This window comes from Anolis carolinensis, chromosome 5 (assembly GCF_035594765.1).
Source record: "Anolis carolinensis isolate JA03-04 chromosome 5, rAnoCar3.1.pri, whole genome shotgun sequence".
Classification (NCBI taxonomy): domain Eukaryota; kingdom Metazoa; phylum Chordata; class Lepidosauria; order Squamata; family Dactyloidae; genus Anolis; species Anolis carolinensis.
The window spans coordinates 66,372,166-66,394,192 of record NC_085845.1 but is presented as its reverse complement, the minus strand read 5'-3'; the positions used below and the strand labels follow the sequence as shown (position 1 = coordinate 66,394,192).

The following is a 22,027-nucleotide window of genomic DNA, read 5'->3' as shown; positions in this document are numbered from 1 at the left end:
GGAGCAGAATTCAAAACTATCTTAACAGACTAGAGAGATGGGCCGAAACTAACAAAATGAAGTTCAACAGGGACAAATGCAAAATACTCCACTTCGGCAGAAAAAATGGAATGCAAAGATACAGAATGGGGGATGCCTGGCTCGACAGCAGTACGTGTGAAAAAGATCTTGGAGTCCTCGTGGATAACAAGTTGAACATGAGCCTACAATGTGATGCGGCTGCTAAAAAAGCCAACGGGATTCTGGCCTGCATAAATAGGGGAATAGCATCTAGATCCAGGGAAGCCTCTACTCTGCCTTGGTCAGACCACACCTGGAATACTGTGTCCAATTCTGGGCACCGCAATTGAAGGAAGATGTTGACAAGCTGGAAAGCGTCCAGAAGAGGGCAACTAAAATGATCAAGGGTCAGGAGAACAAGCCCTACGAGGAGCGGCTTAAAGAACTGGGCATGTTTAGCCTGCAGAAGAGAAGGTTGAGAGGAGACATGATAGCCATGTACAAGTATGTGAGGGGAAGTCATTGGGAAGAGGAAGCAAGCTTGTTTTCTGCTGCCCTGCAGACTAGGACGCGGAACAACGGCTTCAAACTACAGGAAAGGAGATTCCACCTGAACATCAGGAAGAACTTCCTCACTGTGAGAGCTGTTCGGCAGTGGAACTCTCTGCCCCGGAGTGTGGTGGAGGCTCCTTCTTTGGAGGCTTTTAAGCAGAGGCTGGATGGCCATCTGTCAGGGGTGCTTTGAATGCAATTTCCTGCTTCTTGGCAGGGGGTTGGACTGGATGGCCCATGAGGTCTCTTCCAACTCTACTATTCTATGATTCTATACTGGAGAAGAGTCAGTTGTTACTAGCTGTAGATTTAGGCTGTACAGGCAGACAAGAGTTTCAAATTTATGTATATTTATCCTTAGGGAATTTGAACAAAGGACTGACCATCCTAAAAAAAATGATGTGAAGGGTGTATATGTTGTGACACTTTATAACACAGTAGTTTTGAATCAGCAAACTCTCATTTGCTTCAGCTTTTTAGTCATGGTTCTGTTTTTTTATTCTGCAGATATCTAAGACAGGGAACAGAAAGGTTACTGGGCATAAGGGAGTGAGACAAGTACACATATGGACAGGTTGCTTACCTGTAACCGTGTTTCTTCGAGTGTACTCTGTGAATTCACACTAATGGAGAAGGCTGCGCCTGCGCAGGCTCCAACGGATACTCTTCCAAGCTAAAGTTTGAAATTTGGCGGTAACCCCACCCCTCTTCCCGGAGGGTATAAAGGGCGCCCTCCGCGCCCGCTCTCCAGTTCCTACGCCGCAAAGGCAGCGAGAAAGGGAGAGGTTTGCATGTGGGGAAGGAAGGACGAGATTGTGTGAATTCACAGAGCACACTCGAAGAAACACGGTTACAGGTAAGCAACCTGTCCTTTTTCTTCGTGTACTCTGTGAATGCACACTAATGGAGACTAGCAAGCTGAGGTGTAGGTAGGTGGGATAGCAAACCCGATAACCAGTCTAGTGTCCAAACAACACATTTATTGAGCACAAGGTGCAAAAACAAGCAAGTGCAACGGTCAAAGAAGCGATGCAATAGCATATAGTGCAAAAAAACCGATCCTTGTTGTTAGGATCCAGAACACAATCACAACATTGTAAGTGAGCAATAGTCTGTAAGAAAATACAGAGGTAGGCATAAACTCATTCTCTGAAAACAGAGGGAGAAGTATTCAAAAAAATACATTTCAGTGCAGTGGGTAAGTATAGTACACAAGCACTACGTTAAAGAACCCCTGAGCACATCGATTACAAACGGGGTGGATGACAACGGTCAGCCTGTAAGAAGGATAAACCCGAAAACTGGTTTTGAGTAAGGCAACAACATTAGGTAAGGCAGGAGGAAAGGACGGACCTGGCAAAGGCCGAGTCCTTGAGGTTCTTTGAGTCCATCCTGTAGTGTGAAACAAAGGTGGATGGAGTGGACCAGATAGCCGCTCGACAGATTGAGTCGAGAGGGACGCCCCTCAGGAAGGCCGTAGAGGTGGAAAGGCCCCTCGTAGATCTAGGGCGGATCGAAGAGGGGGGTTGGCGTTTGGCTAGCTGATAAGCGAGCTCGATGGTCTGAGCAATCCAGTGTGAGAGTCTTTGGGAAGAAAGTGGTTCGCCCAGTTTATGGGTAGCGTAAGCCACAAACAGTCTAGGTGACTTACGTATGTCCTTAGTCCTGTCCTTGTAGAAAAGGAGGGCTCTCCTGACATCGAGGAGATGGAGTTTCCGTTCCAGAGAAGAAGAAGGATTAGGGAAGAAAGCAGGAAGTATTATGTCCTGGTTCAGGTGAAAAGAAGAGACCACCTTAGGCAGGAAGGTGATGTCCGGGCGAAGGACAGCCCTGTCGTGGTGGAAACGGAGATAGGGTTCGTCCACCCGGAGAGCAGCCAGTTCCGAAGGCCTGCGCGCAGAGGTGATAGCGATAAGGAAGGCAGTCTTCCAAGAGAGAAGGTGAAGGTCTGCAGAGGCCATAGGTTCAAAGGGAGCTGAAGCTAGTTGAGAAAGGACGAGTTCGAGGCTCCATCCGGGAGTCGGAGGTTGAACTGGAGGGTGCAAGTTGTTGTAACCTCGAAGGAAGGTCTTAATGAGGTTGTTAGAAAAGAGAGAGGGTTGTCCCTGACGTTGGAAATGCCAGGAGAGAGCAGCGAGATAGGATTTTATCGAGGCCAGAGAAAGTTGACGATCCGCAAGGGAAAGTAGGAAGTCCATGACCAGCGGGATCGAAGTAGAGGCGGGATCGACGCGTCGGTCCCGAAGGAAAGTTTGGAATTTTGCCAGCTTGTAAGCATAGGCCTTCGATGTGGCCGGTTTGTGAGCGGCGCGAAGGATCGCCTGCAGGTCTGGGTGGAGAGAATTTAAGGAAGTATCCTCCAGGCAGTCAGGTGTAGGGACGGGACGTCGGGGTGGAGGACCTGTCCCTTCTGCGAAGATAGTAGATGAGGGAGAGTTGGGAGAGTGCGGGGAGGATCCGCACACATCCGGAGTAGCGTGGGATACCACGGCTGGCGTGGCCATGCAGGGGCGATCAGGATGGCCGATGTCGGTGTTAGATAGAGTCTCTCTATTACTCTCGAGATGAGAGGGAAGGGAGGAAAAAGATAGACGGGTTCGAGAGTCCAGTCGAGGAGAAACGCGTCTCCGAGACAGCCCGGAGTCGAGTTTGGAGGTAGTCTCGCTCCGAAGAGAGGAAGTTGAGCGTTCGAGGGGGAGGCAAAAAGGTCCAGAGCTGGTCAGCCCCAATCGTCGAAGACGGATTTCAGGATCTCGGGATCGAGACGCCACTCGTGGGGGGAGGTCGTTATTCTGCTTAGAGAGTCTGCTAGAGTGTTTTGAGCCCCCGGAAGGTGAACTGCCGACAGAGTTATGTGTCTCGCTATGCACCATAGCCAAATGTCCATCGAGAGAGCCATGAGTTTTCTCGAGCCCGTACCCCCTTGTTTGTTGATGTAGTACATGGCTACTACGTTGTCCGTTTGGATTAGAACAGACTTGTGGGGAAGAAAGCGAGCAAACGCCCGGAGGGCTTTGAAGATTGATAACAGTTCTAGAAAGTTTATGTGGTGAGACCTTTCTTGGGTGGACCACAGGTCCCTGACGGTGAGGTACGACATGTGGGCTCCCCACGCAAAATTGGAGGCGTCGGTCGTGATGGTGACTGACGGTAGGGAGAGATGGAAGGGAAGTCCCACACAAACGTTCGCTGGGTCCTGCCACCAACGAAGGGAGAGGCGAACGTGGTTCGGTACCGTGAGAAACATTGAGCTCGGATGCCGATGGGGTTTGAAAGAGTCTATAAACCATCTTTGGAGAGGTCTGAGACGTAATCTGGCGAAAGGGGTAACCATGACCGTGGAGGCCATGTGACCCAGAAGAACTTGGACCGCGTGGGCTCGGATCCTGCGGTTGCGGAGGAGGAGAGAAAGGTGCTGTTGAAGGGCTAGGAACCTGTCCTTCGGTAGGGAGGCGGTTTCCGTGATGGAGTTGAAGAGAGCTCCAATGAAGCGGATCTCTGTGGTTGGGAGGAGTTGAGACTTTGAGACATTCAACTGAAGGCCCAGCCGTTGCAGGAGAGAAAGAGTCTGTGAGACGTGGTTTTGAAGGGATGAGGGGTCGGACGCGACAATCATCCAATCGTCCAGATAAGGAAAGACCATAATGCCCTGTTTCCTGAGGTGCGCTGCCACCACGGCGACCACCTTTGTAAAGACCCTTGGGGCCGTGACGAGGCCGAAAGGGAGAACTGTGAACTGGCAAGAGTGTCCCAGGAGCTTGAAGGAAAGGAAGCGTCTGTGGGATCGACGCACCGAGACGTGGAAATACGCGTCGCGTAAGTCTATAGAGGCGAAGTAGTCTCCGTGTCGGAGCATCGGGTGGATGGAGGCCACTGAAACCATTCGAAATTTTGAAGGCAGAATGAAGAGGTTTAGAGCCCGTAGGTCGAGGATAGGCCGAAGACCTCCGCCCCGCTTGGGAACCGTAAAGTATCTCGAGAAGAAACCTCGAGTGTCCTGCTCGGAAGGAGAAGGCTGGATTGCGCCCTTCGCCAGAAGGGAGTCGACCTTGGCGCATATTTCTGGTGAAGGGTCGGTGTGGAGGATGTGACCTGTGGGTGGCAAAGTTTCGAATTCCAAGGCATAGCCGTCTCTGACAATGCGAAGAACCCAGGCATCTGAGGTGATAGACTCCCATTCGTGGTAGAAAGGAGCTAGGCGGTCGAGAAAAGAACAGAGAGGAAGGATCTGGTCGGGGCCTAGGAACGGCATGGTAGTGGCAGTAGTAGTGGAGATAGAAAGATCCCCGAGAGAGTGGGCGTCAGGCCCGTCGTTGGGGTTGTGGCATAGCTGCAGGACCTTTGCCCCGACCTTTCGGGACCTGGTGCTGGCGGCGAGGTTGTTGCTGATGACTGTGGTGACTCGAGCTCGACGAGCGTCGAAACGGCTGGTGACGAAAAGGCTGAGGGTAGCGACGGTACCGTTGCGGGAACCATCAGGTCCGCTGAGCCTGAGGTTGATCGGTCCCGCGCTTTGCTGCGAGAATCTTGAAGTCGTGATTGGACTTAAGTTTGTCATCAGTGCCAGAATTGAAAAGGCCCTGGGTGTCGAAAGGAAGGTCTTCGATCACTTGTCGAGAGGAAGAAGAGAGTCCTGAGGACCGAAGCCATGCATGCCGTCTGATCGCGACCGCGTGGGCAATCATTTTTCCGGCGGTATCACCGGTATGCTTAGCCATTTGAATTTGGTGGTGTGCGAGAGAGTCCGCCTCCTGTTGGAGGGTCGAAAGGACTGACCGGTCTTCGTCAGAAAGCTTGGCGAAGAAGGGTTGGGCTTTCTCCCAGAGGATCTGTTGATAAGCGCCCATGCAGGCCCCGTAGTTTGCCATACGGCAAAGGAGGAGAGCACCGGAGTACAGCTTGCGGCCTACCGCATCGAAGCGTTTGCCCTCTCTGTCGGCAGGGGAGTTGGAGTGTCGACCCGACTATTGGGAGGCCTTTACCACCATGGAGTTTGGGTCAGGGTGATGCTTGAGCCATTCCAAGGCTTCGTCATCGGTTCGGTACCAGGCCTCTATTTTCTTAGAGGTTGGAGGTATCAAAGATGGAGTCTTCCAAGATGCCTGGATGACGTCCAGGAGGTATGGAAGAAAAGGCAGCAAGGTGGCTGGCGGGGCTTGGGCTTGAACCCTCTTGAAAACGGGGTCGGTAACGGCCTTTGAAGTTTGTTTAATTTCCATCCCCAGAGCGTCTGCCATTCTGACCATCTGGTCGGAGAAAGCCCGAATATTATCCGTCGGGGAAGGTGGGTCGACCTCGTAGGCGTCGTGAGGCGGGGAGAGGTCAAGACCGAGAGAGACAACGGAGGCGGAGAGTATCGACTCGGGGCGTTCGATATCGGGGTCATCCTCCTCGGGCCCTTGAGGGGACCGGGGAGGAGAAACAAGCACAGAGTCCTGATGAGGTATTACCTCAGGAGCAGGGAGAGCCGGCTGTGGAGGAACGCCCTTGGACGCGGAGGCCTGGGCGGCGCGGGCTAAGCGCGTCATCTGTCTACCCCTCTCAGGTGTTTGAGCCGGGGGAAAGAGTTCTTGTCGAGCCGGAAGATGAGATGGTGCCGGCTGGGGAGCCTTAATAACTGTCCTGACCGACCGGTCAGGGGAGGCTTGAGCGTCCGCATCCGAGGACTGACCATGAGGAGAGGAAGAGGAGCGGAGGCGTTGTGCTGGTTGGATAGGAGAGGATCTCCTAGAGGAAGGCCCAGAGGAGGGGACGTCCTTCTTCGAAGACGCTGAGGAGGACGACCTCTGGATCATTCGTTTCTTTGCTGGGGGTTGTTTCGACGCGACCTTCAGCGATTTTCCCGGCGTCGGGGGAATCGGGCACACAGCTGCCGAGTCAGATTGAGCCCGTCTGGATTCCTCCTGAGCCCTCTTGAAGGCAATCTTCATGGCGGAAGAAGATGGCGGCGAAGCCAGGCGGGATCGAGTGGAAATGGCCGAAGCCACCGAACTCGAAGTTGATGAAGGGCCCATCTTGCCCGACCGGGTGGATACCGTAGCAGTGGTCACCGTGCAGGGCGGTTTGGTCGGTCGCGGTCTCGAGGTTTTCGAGGTTTTCGATGATACCGACGGAGCAGGCCTGGACGCCATCGAGGCCGAGGTGAAAGTGGAAGCCTCAGGAGCAAGAGTTTTTTCGTAAAGAGCTGCACGGAGTCTCGCAGCTCTATTTCTTCTGGCCTGAGCTGTAAAGGCCAGGCAAAAACGGCAGGTACCGACAACGTGGCTTTCGCCAAGGCAGAAAAGGCACTTAGCGTGGCCGTCGGAATCTGGAATCTTAGCGGCACACTGAGTGCACCGTTTAAAACGCGTGGTTGACATAAGAACGAAGAGTCCGAAGTGAGCTTTGCGGCAGAAAAAAAGGAACTGGAGAGCGGGCGCGGAGGGCGCCCTTTATACCCTCCGGGAAGAGGGGCGGGGTTACCGCCAAATTTCAAACTTTAGCTTGGAAGAGTATCCGTTGGAGCCTGCGCAGGCGCAGCCTTCTCCATTAGTGTGCATTCACAGAGTACACGAAGAAAAAACAATTTAGTCATCAGAATACTAAGAATAGGTTATATAAAATAATTAGAATAGCATTTTTTCCATATACAGTAGAGTTCCGGTTGTTCGACATAAATGAGCAGGCTGAATGTCGGATAACTGGAACTGACAGATAATAGGGGGGCTCTATTATCTCTCCTGGCAAGCCAGTTTAGGGAAGCTCCCAGTGTGCGTTGCTGCCTAGCAACACGCACGGGGGCGCCTCCAATGGGGCGAGTGTTTGCTGGAGGGGCTATGCTTGTCCCTACGGCGAGCACCCGTGCACGTTGCTGCCTAGCAACGTGCAGGGGCGCCTCCAAAGGGCCTGGCACATTGGATAATACAATATGTTGGATAACCGGAAGTCGGTTAACCAGAACTCTACTGTAGTTATACATACATAACAAACCTTATTTTTATGTAGCTGGTTTGTGCCCACTGCTACTCAGAAAACTAGATGATTGTATTAAAATATAAAACCCTACAATAAGGAAGAACATTTTATGCTAAATTATAATTTTCAAGTTACACAATACTAAAGAATTACAGACAAAGACACACAATATAAGAGAAGTAGTTATAAGACTTTTGGTTTGGATGAACCGTCATTTTTCACTACACTGCTTGCAGAAACATCAGAGTAGTTAACAGTATTGTTGATGACTATAGCAATGATCTAATGATCTTGGGGTAGTACAAGCAGTGTTCACTGGTGTGTTGTTATTCATTATACTCCCTGATGGTATAACCACCTTAACCTCAAAGGGCTAGGTAAAACTAGTACAGTACTACAAAAGTGTTACATGGCTATCATACACAGTTCTAAGACTCATATATCATTTTTAAAAAAAGAATCCTAACCTTGTCAGAACAGTGACAAGGAGCTGGCAATTAACAAGAAAATAGCGAGAGTAGAAGTAGAACAGGAAAATGTTTCTGCGACAAATAAATACTACTTAGATCCAATGAGATCTAACATTTCTTATCACCAATATTTAGTGGTAATATTTAATGATAAGAACGGCAAACAGTACAAATTGGAGGAACTCAATCTATTTGATGGAATTTCAGCATGAAAGATCAATGAACAGCTGGATTGAAAGGTGGAGAAATTTCGTACTCAAGGTTTGTACTTGATCTTTATGCTAGATGCTCCTGAAAGAAAAGTCTTATTTCTAGGATTCAAAGATCACAACTGCACCTAACATATGATTCAGCACTTGCAGAAATGTGTTTGATTAAATGGAGGCTGGAGGGTGAGGGAGAGAAGACTCAAATTCATAATGTCTAAGATTTGGCCCTTTTTAACAATATTTCTTTCATATAAGAAAGTCCAAAACTCCATCTGGAGCACTTTGGACAGTTAGTATACATATGGATACTGTTTGGAAAGAGCTCAATTTTATCCCTACATTTTCCTGTTGTTCAAAAAAAAATATGCTGTATGGAAATACTATTTGGCAAGTACTAAAAATTAGAACAAATTGCATTTTGCAAGTCTCATCGACATTTGTACTGAAATGGGCAAATGACTTCCCATCCATGTTAATATTGATTGAGAAACTCTTGGGTTCACTCAGATCACATCCCCTCTGCTTCTTAATTTCACCAAGGCAATGTTAAAAATGTAATAATTTGCTACTCAGAAACCTGACTACTCTTTTTATAACTTCCCAATCAAACACACATGGTTTTCAAAAAGGACCATTGTTTATTAAACCTTTTTGCACACTTGGGAATCCTCCTTCCAGTTGCCATCATAACATTTTGTTCGTTTTCTCTTTCCAATTTTAACTAACCTTAAACCACTCAACTCACTATCGTTTCTGAATGATGGCAGGAACTCTTCCTAACTTACTTTTAAGACTCACAGTTTCAGGTGTTCGTCCTTGCATCAGAAACCCCTTTTCTGTAAAACCATACCCTCACTAAAGAATACCTATTCTTTCCACTTTCTCTTTACTACGGAACATTATTGTTCCTCCTTTTATCATGTTTTCAGACAGATTATAAGGAAAAGACTTGATTGCTTGCTACTTGTCCACAGTGTATCTACACTGCACAGCTCATTTTTAGGATTCTTAAAATTGAATTATTTTTTCTAAGTGCATGTAGATTCAATTCTGTGAATCAACAGCTGCTGAAGATAAACTGCACAATGATACCACTATGACCACACTGCTATAAACATACAAGTCATGTCTAATTTTGAAAGTCAATCAGTGTCATGCATGATTTCAATGTGCAATCACCAAAGAATACTATGGATTTCTAGATAGGGCTAGGAAAGAATCCTAGAAGTGAGCTACAGCTAATCAGAGACAACAATACTGCGCTAAATTGAGCAACAGTTTAACTAGGGATATATCCATACCATAAAATTATAGCACTTTGATACCACTTTAATTGTTATGGCTCCACCATACAGAAACCTTCCATTTGTAGTTTAGTGACGTATTTGGAATTATTTGGTATGGAGGCCTAGCACTGCAGTTCAGGTACTGTAGCAGATAATTCTAAATACCAGGATTCATTGGATGTACCCATGAAAGCTAAAGAGGCATCAAGTTGCCATAATGTGCAATTTGGAAATTAGTGAAAGGAGTATATACTTTACCTGGAAAACAGGTGGTAAGGTGTTCCATTAGTGCTTCTTGTGTGACTTGTTTTCGTGCTGAGTTCATTGCAGAGATGGCTAGGCAAAGGATTTCCCCAAGCGGAATAAATTGTGATTGACTGATGGGAGACATACTGATGGGTGATACATCACCTGCAGAAAGAAAAGAGACTTTCAGGCAAGTACTTTGCTCAAGTGTCATTAAGTAAGAATGACTCTATGGAGATAGAATGGTGTTTTCATCATATTTTTACTGAACATCCATCAATCCACCCCCTTAGTCATACTTTGCTTCCACCAACCCATCCAGACTAGAACCATGGTTTCAATGAAGAGGAACCTGGGGAGGGGTTAAGTGTATGTTAACCTACTGTTGAATTTATTTATTTGAATATATTTATTTACAGCTCCAGAACATAAAAATACTCTTGGTAGCTTGTAGTAAACAAACATAAAAACAATTTTAATATAGATACATAAAATGATAAAATCACACAACATTAAATACAATATCAAAACAAAACTCACTTCATATTTTAAATAAGTCCTACAAAACAAATAGATGAACAATTTTTGAAAACTCCAAGAAGCAGAAGTCTTGCACACAGCTAATTGCTCACTTTATCTGTGGCATCAAAATTAAATGCCCAAAATTTGGAATAGATTTCTCCCCTATTTGAGAAGTATCAATATTGAGAATATGACAAGAAAAAGGTTATACTGAAACAAACAGATAATAGGAATACAGTCAGCCCTCTACTTTCGCAGAGGTCAAAGAAATACAGAATCCCTGTAAAAATGGAAAAAACATGGAGATCTTAAGCCAAAGAAAATGTTATTGAAGGAGACTTTTGTAACAAATAGTTGTGGCCCTTCCTCTCCTCCTGCCATCTAGGTAGGTGGCATGTTAAGGCAGGAGATGGGTAAGGGCAGTTGGAGGGGTTGTGGCACCTGCTCCCACAGGAGCATTCTCTGGGTATGGACTTAATAGGAAATTACAAGAGTGACAGCAGGCATTGCTCCAGGTTGGACTTGTAGACCCTATTAAGCTGAGACCACTGTGTAACAGTAGCTGCCATAGCCCTTTCCCACTGTACTTTCCTTGCTCCAGCCCCTTGTAATACCTCTTGTCTGCCTACCTTGGCCTGTCTCCGCCTTCTCTCCCCTATCTCATTCCCTTTGTCCGCCTTGGAGACCCATAGTTAGTGGAACTATACATTTAAGCCCAGAACTTCAATCAGTCCAAATACCACTTGGAAAAAAAAACCACTTTATCATTTCCTAAACATTAATAAAGATATGGATTTCGAAATATCCTTAGGCAAAAGCTTGTAGAAGCTTACAACCTATCTCAATAAACATATGGAAGATATTTTCATGTGCCATAACAATGGAACAGCAACTGATGTTTGCTAATGCAATCCCAGCTGACCTGTGTGCCTTACACAGACACAGATAGTCTCTTTGGGTATCAGATTCCCAGGCACTTTGAACTGAACCTAAAAATAGATAGACTGTAACTGATTCAAAACAGGCTGCTTCAAGTTCCCCAGCACCCTAGTAAACCTATGGGAAAGGATGTTAGAGTGCAATTGCCAGCTGCCACACTAGGCTTTCTATGCCGTAACTTTTTAAAAGCAAAAGAAAAAGGCTTCCATAGAATAGCCATCACACCACTGAATATTCTTCCAGGTTTCATGGAAACCAAAAAAGGTTCTCATGACTTTGGAAGGGGAGGATGATAAATACTGAGGTGCCCTGATTAGGTATTAATCTGTAATAACAGTAGTTTAGTTTCAAATCTAATACCATCATGATATTTCTGCAGCACAATTATGCACAGTGACCAAAATACAATTTGGGCAGTTCCCAAAATTCCATGAAGTCATAAACAGAACTAAACAAATAAATAAGACTAAGCTAAGGTAGACCTTAAGAGCAATGTATTTTTGGTTTAAAAAGAAAGCACAGATAGAGGGCCAAAGTTAAATATTAAGGAAAAAATGACTATAGAGGATATAACCAGTTGATGATTTTCTAGATCTTAGGACAATCATAAGTGAAAATGGAGATGATAATCAAGAGTATCTTTGGGTGCATTTTCTTTCTAGATATGCTCCTTCAAAGAGAGGCCTTACAATCTACTGCAACCATGGGCTTAAATGATAGCTTGAATTTATCAATTGTCTTAAAAAAAACGTTTTTGTCTGCCATGTCCATAGTATCTTAACAGGTTTTACAAGTACTTTCTACCAGTTATTTTTCACATGAAAGGTTTCTACACTGTTCTTCGAATTATAATTATGTACCTATCATTGTTCAACTTGTGCCTTTAGTCTCCTAAAAGCTTGGCAGCTCTGTGATACTCATTAACCTGAGTTGATTTTTATAACAATGAGTAACATCTATATTTGTATATGCCTCTCTATAAAATATAAATATTGCTTATTTCATCTGTGAGGTAGTAATTGTACAATAATCTTTGTTTTACATCCAGCTTTTGTTATATTATGTATATACTACGATTTATTTCTACACCCTTCAGAATCTTTAAAATCTGGAACACTCAAACCGTGGGATAATTATGGATAAGGCTATTTTCTAACAACTACTAATGAAGATTTATTAAAATGGCTCTATATTTCTGGAAATAGTTGTATATTCAGCTATTCATTACAGCTTGTACAGCTCTTCCTCATATTTTGCCAATTATACATGGCTTGCGGGCTGCATTTGGGTGGCCTTGAATGGAATGGACCAACTTTGTTTATCATAGATGTTATGGTTGAGCCTTCTGGCTCCGATTCCGGGAGACGTGGTTGTAAGACTCCTCGGGAGTCAGATTCTCTCGAGGAGCGAGAAAGGAAGCGGCTGCGGGACTTATTTGCAGAACCATCTGACGAGGACTCCTTTGAGGGTTTTACCGAGAGAATGGAGGAAGAGATGGTTAGCTCAGAGGAGGATGACATGGAATGGACTCGTGTGAGGGAGGATTTGGGTGCCACCGGCAATAATAGTATGGAAGGCGATTGGGGACCTTCAGGATTAGACCCGTGGACAAGCTGGAGGGATGGAACGGGATCCACAGCTGGGGATGCTGTGGGGCGTAGTCAAGGGTGTTTCAGCTCTGATGAGGAGGATGATGAGGCACCTGGAATTAGGGTAACAGCTGATAGCGATGAGGAGTTGTAACTGGCATAAAATGGGGTTTAGAATCCAGGGCTAATTGCGTTGGGCAAGGTAATCTGGACGAACGCTTGGGCTCTTGTTGGGAATTTCCTGAAGACTGGTGTGATTCGTTTGCTGAATACGTAAGTTACCAAGGACACTGGGCATAGGCGGCGGGAGGAACTGTGTGGGCTTTTGTTGTGCAACCTGTGTTTAATCTTAATAGCTTGGACCTCCGTCGTCTTTTTGACGGACGCTAATTGCCTACTCTGGACTGACTGACTGACTGGCTGGCTGACTGACTGACTACGACCTCGGACTATCCTTCCTGTGGCTATCGTTGGAACTGGTGAACTACAAACATCTGTACCTGGCTTACGACCTTCGGACCGGATTGGAACCTCGCTGACCGCTGCTGCCCCTGATTGATGTGTTTGAACTCGGAGATTGTTTGCTGCTCGGAGGAGTAACTTCTTAGTTACTCAATCACAGCTTTTGGTAGCAGAGAAGTATCTGCTGCCAGTTATTTGTGTTTCTTTGAACCTTTGTTTACCAGCTTCTGTTTGTTTATAGTCCCAGGCTGAAGTAAGCATTTTTGGTTTAACCCGGATTAAACTCCAGTTTAATCCGGTTTATCTTTTGAACGTTTTTTAGTTTCTTTTCACTTTGTAGGCCAGTGTTTGCCTAGCCCTTTGTCTTTTACGGGCATTTTTGGTTCTGTAACTTTAATAAACTGTGTTGAATCTTATCTGGTGGCGTTCTGTCCTTGACAATAGATTTCCACATTGAGCAATTGCCCTTGCTATATTGAATGTGATAACCTATATTTCATTGCCTATAGGTTTTATTTGGTATGCTTTTGGGCAGGGGTAGGCTGTCCTCATATTTACATTTTAATGCTTAGTTATAAGGCTTGGTGTCATCTTGTTTCATATTAATATGAAGTTTGAAAGTGTTTGCATTACGCTATATTGTATCACGTGGTTGCTTAACAGACATATTTAATAGCATTTGGCAATTCTGTGTTTATATTTTTCACAATACAGTAGAGTCTCATTTATCCAACACTCGCTTATCCAACGTTCTGGATTATCCAATGCATTTTTGTAGTCAATGTTTTCAATCGTGATATTTTGGTGCTAAAGTCATAAATACAGTAATTACTACATAGCATTACTGCATATTGAACTACTTTTTCTGTCAAATTTGTTGTATAACATGATGTTTTGGTGCTTAATTTGTAAAATCATAACCTAATTTGATGTTTAATAGGCTTTTCCTTAATCCCTCCTTATTATCCAACATATTCGCTTATCCAATGTTCTGCCGGCCCATTTATGGTGGATAAGTGAGACTCTACTGTACTATTTATTACAATGGGTATTTTGTTTGTTTGAATCCTCCCCTACTTATTTGGTGTCTATACTGGGATCTAGAAATCAGAAGAACACTAGAACATAGATAGGCAGCTCCTCAAGTTTAATGATACACCATTAAAACAGAAAGTCAGAATAAACCATGACATAGTATTTTGATTGTGAAGGCTGGACAGTGAAGAAAACTGTGTTGAAAGAGATTTCTACAGACATTATGGACAGCCAAAAAGACAAACAAGTAGATCCTAAAGCAAATCAAGCCCAACCTCCTACTGAAAGTCAAAATAACAAAACTCCAAGTATCAAATCATGTAAGGATAGACTCACTGGAAAAGATGATAGTTCATTAAAATAGAAAGCAGTAAGAAAACTGAAAGACACATTCCAGATGGATTGATTCAGTAAAGGAGGCCCTGAATTTGCAAGACTTGAGCAAAACTGTAGATGACCAAGGCTTGGAACTGTCTCATTCATAGGGTTACAATAAGTGAAAACCACTTTGAAAGCAAATAATAACAAGAGCAACTGCTATTGTTTCTTACAAGGAAGTATTCACTTCACATAAATGATCTGTGAAACCTTTATTTACACCTCCTCCACCTAAGGGGCATACTGAGGAAGGCTTTCATGAGTACATCCCAAGAGAGAAGAGGATTCACTCACGGGACTGTGTAGATAATATCCCCCCATGATTTGAGAGTAATGACTGAACTCATTGCTTTTAAAAATAAAAATAAAAGCACGCTGAACCCTCCTCATCATTTCTCTGACAAAGTGGGATTGTTTTCTTAAAGACAAATTCCACATGTGTAGGCCCACTTGTTCTCCATATGCTGCTCTAGATTGGTTCATAGCTACTGTATTTGTGAATATAAACACACTAGACAGGTGTTATTATTGAACAGATCATATTCATAACAATAGGCTTTACACAGTGGGCTGAGCATCTGACATAGGAGTATCTGTGTTAAACTGCTGTGGCAAAACAAGAGATTTTCTATACTTGATTGTGGCCACAGCATTAGGTTGTATGACAAAGAAGGCATTTAATATTTTGTAGACAAATATTTTGCACTACTGAACATAATATTATTAAATGCATATGCATACATGGAAACTATTTTGATTTTGCCATTCTAAACACTTAACAGTAGTTATAAAATAAATTGGAAAAACTCATCAATTTTTATGTAAGCATAATTGCTCCTGCCTCCTAAAACTTGTCATAATTCAACTCAATTCCTGCAAGAATTAATAGCTCTTGTTTATCACAACAGGACAATGTCCGCTCATCTTCACTGCTTCTGCCAGAGTTAATTCTATGGGCATTCTACAGATTTCTATAACACATCTACAGATAATATGTGACTCCTTGTCTAAAAAACAAATACAGTAGTAAAACTCACAAAACAACAGCAAAACAATGACAACTCCTCTTACTCTTACATATAGTGGTACTAATTTGCAATATTTTATCACAAATACCTCTTGGCACGAAAAAGTTATGCATCTATTGTGAAATTATAGTTAATAACTTTTGAAATGTTCAGGGAGAAAAAAAAGCTTTGATTTTCAACTTAATTGATCATCACAACAGACAAGCTTTTCAGATCCTTAAAGAGGTATTCACTACATTTGTTGAGGGAAAAATCCAATATCAAAAAATTCATTTTTTGATCTGAATAAAAAGTTGGGACTTCTAAATGCCACAACTCTTAGGTGGAGGTGAAAAAAATCAGCCATATGGCTCCCATTAACTTATATGATGCTTGTTTCAAATTGCTGTCTTTTGAAATTACATTGCGATACTCAGCTTACAAATGCTTATGTTCCAAATTAAAGAGTAAGCCATGAATTATGGGGGGGGGATGCTTTGGCATCTAGACTGCATACTTTGTTCTAAATTATAAAAGAAATAGCACTCAACTTAAAATGTAGACCTTCTGAGGCTTTTCTTACTATGCTAGGTAACCTATCTGAAGATGTTCACTACAACTCACTTGAGAAAATAAGATGCTTCTTCTAAGCTGACAAATAACCTCAAAACAAAACCATATTTTAATGACAAGGTTATTGCATAATGCTCCAGTGATCATGAATCACTATCCCATTTTATAGATAGGAAAAAGAAAGTGAAGTCTATGTTACAGGTTGAGTAACCCTTATTGTCAAAACGCAGAAATGTTTTGCTGCGAGCTAATCCACATTCACCTTTGGGTAAACGGACTAGTCACACATTCAGTCACCACTGAATTTTCTTCAAGGATCTGTGATGGAAGAAAGAGAAGAGAGGGGAGGGGAAAGGATTCTGCTTACACAAAGCCCCCATAAAAATGGCAGAGGTCCCAGATACTTTCATAATCACCTTCCACCTGGCAGCACATGGCGGAGAAGACCCCCTGAAAATGGCCACAAGGGTAAGACTCACAGGGGAAGGATTTTCCTTCCCTTCCTAACTACTTTGTTAGAAGGGTGGAAAGTGTGTTGACAGCCCAATAAGAATGTCTGATGTCTGCTTTTACAAGGGGCTTATGTAAGCAGACTCCTCATTGCCTTCTCTTTCCCGTTAAGGACAAACTAAGCGGGTACTGGATGTGTGCGTAGCCCCTTCCACTCACAAACTTTCATTCAGTAAATATATGCAAATACAGGCATAGCTGGCCCTCTATAACCACGGATTCAAAATCCATGGCATAAAAAAATATTTTTCAATACAAAAAAGTAAACCTTGATTTTGGCCATTTTATATAACAGAATCATAGAATCACAGAGTTGGAAGAGACCTCATGGGCCATCCAGTCCAACCCTCTGCCAAAAAGCAGGAAAATTGCATTCAAAGCACCCCCCACAGATGGCCATCCAGGCTCTGCTTAAAAGCCTCCAAAAAGGAGCCTACACTCTGGGGCCGAGAGTTCCACTGCTGAAAGGCTTTGATAGTTAGGAAGTTCTTCCTAGTGTTCAGGTGGAATATCCTTTCCTGTAGTTTGAAGCTGTTGTTTCATGTCCTAGTCTCCAGGGTAGCAGAAAACAAGCTTGCTCCCTCTTCCCTATGACTTTTCCTCACATATTTATACATGACCATCATGTCACCTCTCAGCCTTTTCTTCTGCAGGCTGAACATGCTCAGCTCTTTAAGACTCTCTTCATAGGGCTTGTTTATAACAGAATAGAATAGCTTTACTGTATTGTCAATGTGCTACTGAACAACGAAATTCAATATCTTCCCCAGCACACACCACAAAACAACACAAACATCCCTCCACACCCCAACCAGCACCGTATAGCTTCCAAGGCCACATCAATGCTAAACCATGGAGTTCAACATAGCCACAACTCTATGATAAAAGCTATCTCTCAGTCTGTTTGTACTTGTCTTTATCCCTCTATCCCATCTGCCAGATGGCAATAATTCAATAAAAGAGTATGCTGGGTGAGATGGATTCCCAAGAATGTTGTGAGATTTCTTAAGGCTGTGGGACCTATAAAGTTCTTCCAAAGAGGGGAGAGGGCAACCAATGATTCTGTGCAGTAGTGGTGACCCTTTGGGGCACCTTCCTATCTGCCACTGTGCAGTTACCAAACCGCAGATGCAGTAGGTCAGGACACTGTCTATAGCACAGCGATAGAAAGTCAAAGCTTTTCCTCACCTCCCTTGATGCTAAAAGCATTTTTTCCTCACCTCTTTTGACACAAAAGCCTTTTTTATTTGTCTCCCTTGCCACCAAAAGCTTTTTTCCTTGGCTTCCTTGCCATCCGGATTGGTAGAACGTCACCACCAGTTTTTCATTCAGTTGTTGGTTTCTTAGAAGTCTCAGGTAGCAAACAACACTTCCGTATGGGTACCCCAGGTCTGATCCTCAACAGTGACACCCAGGAACTTAAAACTGCCCACCTGCTCCACTTGGTCTCCATTTATGACCATGGACTGAATTTTTGATCTGTTCTTTCTGTAGTCCACTGTAATCTCCTTGGTCTTATTGATATTAAGAACCAGATTATTGTCCCTGCACCATGAGAGCAACTGACTCATTCCTTCAGAAATTAAGTTCCAGCACGGTTGTTTCATCTGCAAATTTGGTAATGTTATTGCTATAGTGGACGCGGGTACAATCATATGTGTAGAAATTGTAAAGCAGAGGACTCAACATACAGCCCTGTGGCGTCCTAGTGTTGAGAGTGAGAGCTGACGAGGTATGATTACCTAAAGTAACCCTCTGGGAAAGTCCAGACAAGAACTCCATAATCCAAGAACAGATAAAATATGAAGTAATAGTAAATTTATTGAGTAGCCCTTAGGCCATATCACAGTATCAAAAAGGCTTGATAAAACATGCTTACACACCATATAGTAAGTTGAGTAAAACACTTATAACAATAAATAAATATGATAAAACTGAATATATGCATCATGTTTCCATATCACCACTACAATTTACCCCAATCAGCCCACATATGTAGATCTCAGACATATTGCTTTGCTTAAAAACAGAGTGTTTTATATGTTATTTCTGGGTCTTGGTCACACATAAAATATGTTGTTCTGATGTGGGATTCCCAATGTATTGTTCGTTTGATATATGAACCAAGAGTACAAAGTACTTAAAATGTGATAATCCAAGATCCATGAATTTAGAACCAATCTATTTGGGAGGATTGTGTTAAATGCAGAACTAAAGACTGCAAAAAGCATCCTCACATAGTTCCTCCGTCATTCCAGGTGAGTCAGGGCAGTGTGGAGCGTCCTCTGTCAATCTGTTGGCTCTATATGCAAACTAATGTTTGTCCAATTTATGTGGAAGGCAAGAAATGAGATGCCTACAGACCAGTTTTTCAAAGCACTTCGTGATGATGGAAGTGAGTGGCACTGGTCTACAGTCCTGAAAATTACCAGTAGGGAACTTTTGGTACTGGAACAAAGATGGAGGCCTTCAAACAAGATGGAATAATAGACTGAGATAAAGACCGGTAAAAAATAATAGTAAAAACACTGGCCAATTGGTCAGCATAGTCTTTAAGCACCCAGCCAGAAATGCCATCTGATAAAGCAGCCTTCTTAGGATTCGCAGCCCTCAAAACACACCTTACTTCATGTTGCTCTACGATGAGGTAGGAGCTGCAACTACCTGACTGAATTTCAGCACCTCTGGTGAGCTTACTTCAAAGTGGGCAAAAAAGTGATTCAACTCCTCTGCCAATGTGGCATCCCCCTCAGCAGGAATGTCATTGTTTGATTTACAGTAAGTAATTTGTTGAATCTTCTGCCACCCCTGCCTCACGTTGTTACAGATATTATTTTATTGCCTGATTGTATATAATGTGATTTGGGCATCAACGGGGGGTCCTGGAAATAAACTCCAACATACCGTATATCAAGGACCTACTGTATTCCAAAATCCAAAAAGCTTCTGGTCTCAAGTATAAGAAGATTTACTCTGTATATGCAGAGTCGTACAGATACTGTGGTGTCTCCAAGCAAAAGTTCTTTTGCTGAACCACTTGTTCTGTGAATTATTACATTAAAACATTATATAGCTAAAATAAGTGATTTTAAGAAACTGCAACACACACATAGGAGAAAACGTGTTCCTTGAATCTGTTGTATCAAAAACATTATCTGTTAGAGAAGTTGCACAGGCATAAATATCTAATGGTGTGATTCACACAGACCACAATGAAAAACTTATATGTCATTGGGATGTAGTGTTCACTATGTTATGGCACACATGGCAAAAATGCTTGGGCCTACCAAGAGGATTACCCTAAGCAGTTGTACTATACATCGATATCTTTTTGTTTAACTTTGGGCTCTTTTTAATATTTTTAGATTCCTTGGGGAAAAAGGCGATATACTGACTTTAAAAACGTAATAAACACCACAAAAATTAAAATAAAATAAGAGGAACAACCCACTATACTAATATATGGCTATAACATTTTGTGAACCTTTTCAAATATACCAAATTTAAGAATGGACGAGCCACTGGAAACCATATCTAAACTACTAATAACTGAAAAACAAGCTCACTCTGTCTCTTATGCATAAACTTTTCAAAGATAGTTACCAAATCCTGGTTGATAATATTCAACCAAATTATAAAGATATTCTGGTTTTGAAACTGGCAAACATAAAGCTACAATATTCCTGCCTTTACTAGTTATCTTATACTTTTTGTCAGTTTTTTTCTTTTTTGCTATTTGTGTGGGCATGTGTCATATTTAAAATTAATGTATAGGTGTAAATAATAAACTAGCAATTTGGTCTGGATTCTTAAGGTTTTGATTTTTAAAATTCTGATTTTGTCCCAATATTGTCCTATAACCTCCCCATGAATGTCAGAATTACCAAGACACGTGCCTACACCAGATCTCAAGGCTCATTTTTTACAATGCAAATCAGACTTCATCCACATGTATGTAAAACATGCCTTGAGCGAATTCTGTGGAATATTCATGGGAATTCTTATGTATTTCAGAGGTTAAAATACTCCATGTCCACAGGACCATTTGTGGGTGTTGAACAGAAATATAAAGAATACTTGCAAACTTTTCTATTTGATGAAAAATCCCTCAGACTGCTATGAAGGTTTTCACAGTTCATCATATTTTATGAGAAATCCATTTGTGAACCTCCCCCCCCCCCCGTTTATTTTATGCCCCCTCCATGGATTGCCACCTTGTCGTGGTGAGGGGGCTTGCATGTTCCAATGAACTTGCAGACGTATGCAAAACAACCAAAATGTTCTGGGCAAAGTTATGTGCTTTGTGAAAAAGCATTGCTTTGTTTAAAAAACAATGTCTGAAATTATGCTTTTCATTGGCACAATGGTTCATTAGACTGCCACAGTGCACTTCTTGCAGGGATGTGGAGAAGCATGGAAAAGGCAGAGAAAGCTGTCAATGTTGACAGAAAAATCTGCCCTACCAGCATAGCAGTGGTATTTTCTGACAGCATCAGTTTCTTCTGCCTTCTCCACCTTCATCCCTACTGTTGGAACATTCATTTTACTCCTCCCATTGCTACTGTCTTAGGGTACAATAGTTACACTGACCAACAGGAGCTCAAGCCTTGTTTTTTGTATAAATAGATTCTCCCCACCCCAAAGTACCAAATGTGAAAAATAACCAAATATTGCACATAAAACTCTTAAACTTATGGCCAGCGGAAAGGGTGAAAAGTCCCAAATGTTACAAATTGGACTCAAATCCTGAAGGTGTTGTTGGGTGGTTTTTTTTTTGTTTTTTTGTTTTTGTTTTTTTTTGGGGGGGGGGGCAGAGTTAAAAGCAGATCTATCCATGCGTGACCATAGAGTATGTTTGCTTTTGCTTCCTGGAAGCTCTGTGCTTATTTGTTCCTTGGAAATCTACAAATAAAGTATTATTATTATTAGACTCTTTACTATTGCTTGGCTTCAGTTTTCCTGCAACTGCTTCATGTTCTTCTCTTGATTTTCATCTGTCTTTTGGCTCTCCTTCTGGATTTTCCTTGTCTCTCTTGTCTACCTATGGGAAATACCCCTAGTAGTCCTTGACCTTAACAGAAAAACTCAGTTGTAAATTGTAATAGATTGACTGAGACCTTTGTTTTTGGTCCAGCTGTTGATATTGGTTTTAGGGTTTTTTTGTCTGCTTGGAAAACTACATATTGCAATTGGCTGAAAGGGAATGTATTGGCTAAAACTCTTGATATAACCATGTTGTAAAATACCTAGTGTATATGTTTAGCAAAACAAAACAAAACCTCACTAAAATATTCT

The 22,027-nt window shown here is 43.0% G+C and overlaps 1 protein-coding gene across 3 annotated transcripts in view; it reads right to left on the bottom strand.

The window, feature by feature from the left end:
- stox2 (storkhead box 2) overlaps nucleotides 1-22,027 on the bottom strand; it is a 160,057-nt gene that overhangs the window by 21,492 nt on the left and 116,538 nt on the right. For all 3 annotated transcript variants that reach the window (XM_003221634.4, XM_062981404.1, XM_008111825.3), the window contains exon 2: nucleotides 9,730-9,882. In XM_003221634.4, the coding sequence (XP_003221682.3) occupies nucleotides 9,730-9,882 (153 nt within the window). The remainder of the gene's footprint in view (nucleotides 1-9,729; nucleotides 9,883-22,027) is intronic.